Here is a 9,438-nt window from a genome sequence, read left to right on the forward strand (position 1 = left end):
TATTCATCCTAGGAAAACTGCTTGGTTAAAGTTTAATAAACTTATGTTAGGTGTCTGAGTTCCTTTAATTGATTCTTTTTTGTAGGAGAGTGGTTGTAATCCAGTAGTGCTCAGTTCTTATTCCTGGCTTTGTGCTCAGGAAATACTCCTGGTGGGCTGGGGGGACCATATGGAATGCAAGGGATCAAACCCAGTTCAGACATGTGTGAAACTAGCACCTGCTGTACTACCACTCTGGCCAGGAATCCTGTCATGGCTAACTCTCCCTCTCTTTTGTCCCCAGAGATGTCTGACTCTGAGCCTGCAATGTATGGAAACCAAACCCTCTGCACAAAATTCACCTTTGTGGCTTTTTCCTCCCTTGCAGAGTTACAGCCTCTGCTCTTTGTCGTGTTTTTGATCATCTATTTGTTTACTGTGGGTGGAAACCTCATCATCATCTGCCTGATCTGGGTGACCCCTTCCCTCCACACCCCCATGTATTTCTTCCTGGTTAACCTCTCATTTCTGGAGATGTGCTATATCACTAGCGTGGTGCCTCAGATGTTGGTGCACCTGCTGGTGAAGGACAAGATCATAAGTGTGGGGGGCTGTGCAGCTCAGATGTATATATTTGCCATCTTAGGGCTGACAGAATGCTGTCTGCTGGCTGCAATGGCCTATGACCGCTTTGTCGCTATTTGCTATCCACTACATTACACTCTCCTGATGAGTCCTCCTGTGTGCTTGAAGTTGGCTGCAACGTCTTGGATCACTGGGATAGTGGTGGAGTCCGCCCAGATCACCTGGGTCTTCTCTTTGCCCTTCTGTGGAACAGGAACCATTCAGCACTTTTTTTGTGACATAATGCCCGTAGTGAAACTGGCTTGTATTGATACCTCCCACAATGAGATTGTGATGTTTTTTATCTCTGTGCTCTTCATTATGAGTCCCTGTCTCCTCATTCTATGCTCCTATGTGCGTATTCTTGTGAACATCTTGAAAATTCCTTCGGCGGCTGGCAGGCGCAAAGCTTTCTCCACTTGTTCTTCTCATATCCTGGTTGTTTCTCTGTTCTATGGAACTGCCCTGTTCACCTACCTCCAACCCAAGTCTGCGCACACTCCAGAAACAGACAAAGCAACTGCACTTATGTACACGGTAGTCACGCCTGCTCTGAATCCTATTATTTATACCTTGAGGAACAAGGAAGTAAAAGAAGCCGTTCAAAGAATAACACAAAGAAATCCTCTCAGACAAATGGCATAAACCATTCACAGGGACTGAAACACCATTCCATAAAAATATTATTCAAGATTTTATGATTCTTTTGTTAATTCATGTTCATACAATATATACAGTAACCAGGCAACACCTGTATCTGTGTCCTACACTTTCTAATGCATTTGAACAAAATTGTGCTATGCAATAGGGTCATTAAGTTGTTTACCACTCATTCAATCAACAGTATTCAACTCACAAGTATCGAGAATTTTCTGTATTCTGTACACTCATTTTCTTTCTCAAATATTGATAAAATCAAGCTTAGTATGATTTATACCATCTTAATGAGGTAAGTGGTATATGATTGAGGAAATGTGCAGGAATATCTTAAAAAATATTTTTCTAAAAGAAATGTATCAACAGTGAAATTAAAAATACTCACACGCCATATTATAAACAGATATATTGTAAATAAGGCATATTATAAACAAGGCAAATGCCTTAACACCAAACTTTGTTTCTCCACTTATCGACCAGAGGCAAAGGAGACTTAGCATAGGTCTTATGTAGTTACCATTCAGAATGGTAACAGAGCATTGGTTTCAACTTAATGCCACCACTAGCTTAAGCCAATAAGAAAGTCAACCTGTTCTTTGAGTTATGAAGCCAGAGATTAATTTGCCCTCTTCAGTTTTGAAAGTCCTAGGTTATATATTCTTCCAGTGTTGTTGTTTTTTTTTTTTTTTTTTTTTTTTTTTTGGTTTTTGGGTCACACCCGGCGATGCACAGGGGTTACTCCTGGCTCTTCACTCAGGAATTAGCCCTGGCGGTGCTCAGGGGACCATACGGGGTGCTGGGATTAGAACCCGGGTCGGCTGCGTGCAAGGCAAACGCCTTACCCGCTGTGCTATCACTCCAGCCCCTCTTCCAGTGTTTTTGATACATAAAAAACGTTTTTAGTGTAGTCAACTTCATCAATGATCTTAGCTAGATTTTCTGAATAATCTGCTGCACTTTCATGTAACACTTGCATTTTTGTGCTATAGAGAGGCTTGCTTCCTAAAATCTCATTAAGGGAACTCTTTTAGTTTCAGACCTTTCTCCTAAAATGTCCTTACCCTCCTCAGCCTTTATCATTGTCATTGTATCACTGTCATCCGTTGTTTATCAATTTGCTTGAGCGGGCACCAGTAACATCTCCATTGTGAGATTTGTTATTGTTTTTGGCATATCTTATACCACAGGTAGCTTGCCAGGCTCTGCTATGGGGATGAGATACTCTCAGTGGCTTGCCAGGCGGAGAAATCAAACCCAGGTGGGCCACATACAAGGCTAACGCCCTACCTGCTGTGCTATCGCTCCAGCCTCAGCTTTCATAAAATTGAATAAAATAAAGCCTTGTTCTTGCTTAAGATTTGATTTAAGGGAATATCATGACTGGTTTGATCATCTGTTTAGATCAAGAAAACTATCAGCAATGACTATTTTGCTTGAGCATGGTATTTATTTATTATGTTATCTGTTTAGTTATGAAGTAGCATTTAATTTCCCTCAAGAAATTTTCTTTACACTCTCAACCTATTTATCATTTAGCTCAGATACGTAGTCTTAAGCCTCTCTGTCATGAAATTTAATCATTTAAAATGTAAAGTAAAAGACCTGAGAAACTTCCTTTCATTTGAATGCTCAAAGATCATTTTAGGATTTTTAATTAGCCTTGTTTCTAGTCATGTGATAATTCAGATAACAGAATCAATAGAATCAGAGAGATGAGGAATGTCTTCTTCGTGGAGTGCTCAGAAATCATACATTTTTATAGGTTAAGGTTGCCATAATATTGCCACAGTTCTCAGTGCTCCAGAACAAGCACATGTTTTTTTCTAACACTGAACTCATAACCTTATATGATTATGATTATATGATTAAATCATAATCATAAGATTATGTTTCTGCTTCCCTCACTGCTACTATCATTCAGGGATTTTGGTTAGAAAAACTTAGATAACTCTTTATGTGTTTTCTAAAATAAACTTCTTGTTTATAATAAAGGTAAGTAAAATTTTGAGATTTTTCACCAAGAAATTCTGTTCAAAAAATGCTTTTCCTGTTAATGCATTTATGTTGACCCCTCATGTCCTGAAACTGTATAATCATGAAATAATTTGTTTTGCACTAAATTTATTAATATTAAAATCTTTGATACACTAAATGTACTGTAAGTTATCTTGAGACATTCTTCTACATGAAAAATCAATTTTATCTAATAAATTGTTATTGTACACCTACTTTCAATTAATTATTCTATGCACCATGACTTTTAACGTATAAGTAAATCAATATAAAGCATTATTGCAAAATACATTAAGTCCTACAGGCAGATATAAAATACAGGCTGTACTCATGTTCTGAGAAATAATTTTACTGTTGGTTTAGTGATTATTTAGTCATATTTTTCCGTATTGGCCAAACTTAGTAAGTAATTATTAAATGAAGCGGCTGAACTTATTGGATCAATAATAAACTATGACACTGATATGAAAGTTTTTTTCTGTTTTGCCAATCTTTCAATCATGGTTATTTCTTCCGGTTCCCTATTTTCTTATCTTCCCTGTAACTGAAGGTGCAGCATATTCTTTCTTCAAATAAAGCTTGAAGATAGTAATGATTAGATGCTGAAAATAATATAATTTCAACTCAAAATGGCAGACCTGAAACATTTAAACAGGCTAGATTTTCACTACAAATAAAAGCTAAATAAATAATAACCAATCAAGTGGGCCCGCGGGCTCCGCCCTTCCTGGGGGCGGGCCTCCGCGGCGGCGCAGGGCTTCCGGTTCTGGGCGGGCCCAGCGCTAGGCGGCGGCGGTGTCTCAGGCCGCGCCCCCTCCGGCGCGGTGACCGAGCGCTCCGGAGGACCCCGAGGGCCGCACCGGGTGCCGCAGCTCCGGGCCTGGCTCTGCGCCGCCATGGCGCCCGTGCAGCTGGAGAACCACCAGCTGGTCCGGCCGGGACGCGGCGGGGGAGGCGGCGGTGGCTCCGCATCAGCCCCGGCGCCACAACCCGCTGGAGCCGCGGCGGCGGCGGCAGCGGCGGCTGGAGCGGCGGCGGCTGGAGCGGCGGCGGCGGCGGCGGCGGCGGCGGCGGCAGCGGCAGCGGCGGCGGCGGCGGCGGCGGCGGCGGCAGCGGCGGCGGCGGAGGCCAGCCCCGGTTACCAGCTGAGCACGCTGATCGAAATTCTGCTGCATCGGGCCTACTCGGAGCTCCTGGTTCTGACCGACCTCCTACCAGGGAAGTCTGATGTAGAAAGGAAAATAGAGATAGTGCACTTTGCTAGCCGGACACGTCAACTCTTTGTTCGATTATTAGCTTTAGTAAAATGGGCCAATAATGCTGGCAGAGTGGAAAAATGTGCGATGGTATCAAGCTTTTTAGATCAGCAAGCCGTCCTGTTTGTGGACACTGCTGATTGCCTGGCCTCGTTAGCTAGAGATGCCTTGGTCCATGCTCGCTTGCCTAGTTTTGCCATCCCATATGCTATTGATGTACTGACTACTGGGTCTTATCCACGACTGCCCACCTGCATTAGGGATAAAATTATTCCTCCAGACCCAATTACCAAATTTGAGAAACAAGCCACACTTCACCAACTGAACCAGATTCTTAGACACCGTCTGGTTACTACAGATCTGCCTCCTCAGCTGGCAAATCTTACAGTTGCAAATGGCCGGGTGAAGTTTCTAGTTGAAGGAGAGTTTGAAGCTACTTTGACCGTGATGGGAGATGACCCTGATGTTCCATGGCGTCTCCTTAAGCTAGAAATTCTGGTGGAGGATAAGGAAACAGGAGATGGAGGAGCACTAGTTCATAGTATGCAAATCAACTTTATCCATCAACTGGTGCAGTCTAGACTTTTTGCTGATGAGAAACCTCTTCAGGACATGTACAGTTGCCTCCATTCTTTCTGTTTATCACTTCAGTTGGAAGTGCTGCATTCCCAAACCCTGTTGTTAATCCGAGAGCGCTGGGGAGACCTGGTGCAGGTGGAAAGGTACCATGCTGGAAAGTGCCTCACGCTCTCAGTTTGGAATCAACAAATTCTTGGGAGAAAAATTGGACTGGCATCTGTTCATAAAGTTACAATTAAAATCGATGAGACTGATGTTTCCAAGCCCTTACAAATTTTTCATGATCCTCCTCTGCCAAGTTGTGATTCTAAATTAATAGAAAGAGCCATGAAGATTGATCACTTATCGATAGAGAAACTCCTGATTGACAGTGTACATGCAAGAGCCCATCAGAAGCTCCAGGAACTAAAAACCATTCTCAAAGACTTCAATGCCAATGAGAACTCTTCCATACAGACTACACTTCCAGCTCTTGTTGTTCCTATCTTGGAGCCCTGTGGTAATTCGGAGTGTCTACACATTTTTGTGGATTTGCATTCTGGAATGTTCCAATTGATGCTTTATGGACTTGACCAGTCCACACTGGATGACATGGAAAAATCTGTGAACGACGATATGAAACGTATCATTCCTTGGATTCAACAACTTAAGTTTTGGCTTGGTCAACAGCGCTGCAAACAATCTATAAAACATCTGCCTACAATAACCACTGAAACGTTGCAGCTGTCCAATTATGCAACCCATCCTATTGGAAGTCTTTCTAAGAATAAGCTCTACGTTAAACTCACCCGTCTTCCACAGTACTACATTGTGGTGGAAATGTTAGAAGTTCCTAATAAACCCACTCAGCTGACATACAAGTACTACTTCATGTCTGTGAATGCCTCCGATCATGAAGACGGCCCTGTCACAGCACTCCTGCTTCAGCAGTTCAAAGAAAACATCCAAGATTTTGTCTTCCGTGCAAAAAATGGGAAACCTCCCCAAACTGGTAAGAAGCGCAAGTTGTCTGATGATCTCTGTCCAGTAGAACTCAAAAAAACCAAACAAACAGTAGAAACGAGTGCCTTCAATAAAGTTCTCGCTCACTTTGTTGCTATGTGTGATACAAATGTGCCATTTATAGGACTTCGGTTGGAGCTGTCCAATTTGGATATTCCACATCAAGGCGTGCATTTGGAAGGCGATGGCTTCAGCTATGCAATCCGCTTGTTGAAAATTCCTGCCTGTAAAGGTGTCAGTGAGGAAACCCAGAAGGCTCTGGACCGCTCTCTGCTTGATTGCACTTTCCGATTACAAGGTCGGAATAACCGGATCTGGGTGGTAGAGTTAGTGTTTGCAAACTGTCCACTTAATGGCACTTCTACCAGGAAGCAAGGATCTTCCCGACATGTTTATCTGATGTATGAAAACCTGCTGTCTGAACCAGTTGGTGGTAAAAAAGTGGTTGAAATGTTCCTTAATGACTGGAGTAGCATTGCACGGTTATATGAATGTGTGTTAGAATTTGCACGTTCTCTACCAGACATACCGGCTCATCTGAATATTTTCTCAGAAGTTCGTATATATAATTACCGGAAACTTATCTTGTGTTATGGAACCACCAAAGGAAGCTCAGTTACTATCCAGTGGAATTCCATTCATCAGAAATTTCACATTTCTTTGGGAACTGTTGGCCCAAACTCAGGTTGCAGTAATTGTCACAATACCATTCTCCACCAGCTCCAAGAAATGTTCAATAAAACACCAAATGTCGTTCAATTGCTACAGGTACTGTTTGATACTCAGGCTCCGTTAAATGCCATCAACAAACTTCCCACTGTGCCGGTTTTGGGCTTAACCTATAGAACCAACACTGCATACCAGTGCTTCTCCATTCTGCCACAGTCCTCCACCCACATCAGACTGGCTTTTAGGAACGTGTATTGCATTGATATTTACTGCCGTAGTCAAGGAGTTGTGGCAATACGGGACGGTGCTTATAGTCTTTTTGATAATAGCAAATTAGTTGAAGGTTTTTATCCTGCACCAGGACTAAAGACATTCCTGAATATGTTTGTTGACAGCAATCAGGATGCTCGAAGACGGTCTGTCAATGAAGACGATAATCCCCCTTCTCCCATCGGAGGGGATATGATGGATTCTTTAATCTCCCAGCTCCAACCACCGCAGGAACAGCCATACCCCAAGCAACCTGGATCTTCAGGCGCTTATCCACTTACTTCGCCTCCTACATCTTATCATAGTGCAGTTAACCAGTCTCCCTCTATGATGCACACGCAGTCTCCAGGAACCCTAGATCCCAGTTCTCCATACACAATGGTGTCACCTAGTGGACAAGCAGGAAACTGGCCAGGGTCTCCTCAAGTGTCTGGCCCATCATCAGCAACACGCATGCCTGGAATGTCACCAGCCAATCCTTCACTACACTCTCCAGTTCCAGATGCTTCCCATTCCCCCAAAGATGGAACCAGTTCCCAGGGAATGCCAACCAAGATGCCTCCACCTCGTAGACTACCTCAGCGTTCCTGGGCAGCTTCCATTCCCACCATCCTCACTCACAGTGCCTTGAACATTTTACTGCTACCCTCTCCAACTCCAGGCCTCGGGCCTGGCCTGGCTGGCAGTTACCTGTGTTCTCCACTTGAGAGATTCCTGGGATCGGTCATCATGAGGCAACACCTTCAAAGGATTATTCAGCAGGAAACGCTACAGCTGATAAATTCCAATGAACCCGGAGTGATCATGTTCAAGACGGATGCACTGAAATGCAGAGTAGCCCTCAGTCCGAAAACCAACCAAACGCTTCAGCTCAAAGTGACCCCTGAGAATGCCAGGGAGTGGGAACCTGATGAGCTGCAAGTTTTGGAGAAGTTCTTTGAAACAAGGGTTGCAGGACCTCCATTCAAAGCCAATACGTTAATAGCCTTCACCAAGCTGCTAGGAGCTCCCACACACATCCTCCGGGACTGTGTGCATATTATGAAACTAGAGCTGTTCCCCGACCAGGCAGCACAACTAAAATGGAATGTTCAGTTTTGCCTGACAGTCCCTCCCAGTGCACCGCCCATTGCACCTCCTGGGACGCCTGCTGTGGTGCTGAAATCCAAAATGTTATTCTTTCTGCAGCTAACTCAGAAAATGTCGGTTCCTCCCCAAGAACCTGTTAGTATTATAGTTCCCATCATTTATGACATGGCTTCAGGTACCACCCAGCAGGCAGACATTCCCAGGCAGCAGAACTCTTCTGTTGCTGCTCCCATGATGGTCAGCAACATTCTGAAGAGGTTTGCAGAGATGAACCCACCGCGACAACGTGAGTGCACAATATTTGCAGCTGTTCGTGATTTAATGACTAATCTTACATTGCCCCCTGGTGGGCGTCCATAGACAATATTGTTTTTTAACCAGGAAGGTTGACAAAAGTGACAAAACAACAAAAACAAACAAAAAAAAAGCAAACATTTGAATTCAGCCTTCAATTTTAAAAAGAAAAAGGACTTTTTTTGACTTTTAAGAATTCAATAATCTAAGCTGGCAAAAAATTTCAGGGTGCACTTGTTCCATCAAAAATATCATCTTTTGTATAGTGAACTTGTATAGCGTGTTGAAATGGCTGCACATTTCCATTTCAAATTTGGAAATACACCAGTGTCCGCTTGCCAGTGGTAGGTTTAATATTCTGTTTTATACTATAAAGTTATGGAAATGCCAAACTTGTTTATTTAATTGTTTTCTTATGTTTTGGGTGTAACAGTTCTTTTTTTTTGGTTTTGATTTTTTTTTAAGGCAGGTATGTCATTTTTGAATACTGTAAAACTGCGATAAACTTTATATTGAAGCTGTATTTTAATATGATTGCTTTGAAACCTTACATGAAAAATGTTCTGGGAGTTGTTATAAATACATCCCAAATAAGCAATATTTAATAAACTAGGATAAAAAAATGACACTCACTTGTGTGTATATTAGCTCCTATAGAGACCCTTTAGGGCCTCCTTTTATCTTTAACCTGTTGGGGGTTTACTGTTTAATTAATTTCTGATAATTCATGTTTGAAGTTTGACCAAAACATCTTCTTCTTTGTTTCAAGGTTAATTTATTTTCTTCGAACATTTCTAAGTCTTTTAGTGTGAGTAGTTCATGGTGATCAAAGATCACAAGTGCTGCAGTCATTCTCATCTGTTGAGGATGAGAAAACTTTTTTTTTTGTTTGGCAAATTTGGTTTACATGCTACTTTGACATACAGTATTAATTAGAAAACAAAGAACTTGAATGTTCTACCCTTGCATGAAATTTCTGTGATTTTCCTTTATCTTGCTTAACTTC

At 42.4% G+C, this 9,438-nt stretch overlaps 2 protein-coding genes across 2 annotated transcripts; both read left to right on the forward strand.

Annotated features, from left to right (window-relative positions):
* Window positions 1-201: 201 nt before the first annotated feature.
* On the forward strand, window positions 202-1,248 carry LOC101550206 (olfactory receptor 10C1). Its single transcript, XM_004601853.2, has one exon. The coding sequence runs from the start codon at window positions 202-204 to the stop codon at window positions 1,246-1,248; it is 1,047 nt and encodes a 348-aa protein (XP_004601910.2).
* Window positions 1,249-4,169: 2,921 nt separating this feature from the next.
* On the forward strand, window positions 4,170-9,046 carry LOC101549950 (mediator of RNA polymerase II transcription subunit 14-like). Its single transcript, XM_055124579.1, has 2 exons — window positions 4,170-4,334; window positions 4,377-9,046. The coding sequence occupies exons 1-2, from the start codon at window positions 4,170-4,172 to the stop codon at window positions 8,496-8,498; spliced, it is 4,287 nt and encodes a 1,428-aa protein (XP_054980554.1). The 3' UTR covers window positions 8,499-9,046.
* Window positions 9,047-9,438: the final 392 nt, after the last annotated feature.

Source organism: Sorex araneus, chromosome 2, assembly GCF_027595985.1.
Source record: "Sorex araneus isolate mSorAra2 chromosome 2, mSorAra2.pri, whole genome shotgun sequence".
NCBI classification, from domain to species: Eukaryota; Metazoa; Chordata; class Mammalia; order Eulipotyphla; family Soricidae; genus Sorex; species Sorex araneus.

Excerpts from the sequence above, each read along its gene's own strand:
- LOC101550206 (XM_004601853.2), top strand. The coding sequence starts at position 202 with ATGTGTGAAACTAGCACCTGCTGTACTACCACTCTGGCCAGGAATCCT.
- LOC101549950 (XM_055124579.1), top strand. The coding sequence starts at position 4,170 with ATGGCGCCCGTGCAGCTGGAGAACCACCAGCTGGTCCGGCCGGGACGC. Across the intron at positions 4,335-4,376 it reads GAGCGGCGGCGGCGGCGGCG|GCGGCGGCAGCGGCGGCGGC; the intron begins GCGGCGGCGGCG and ends GCGGCGGCGGCG.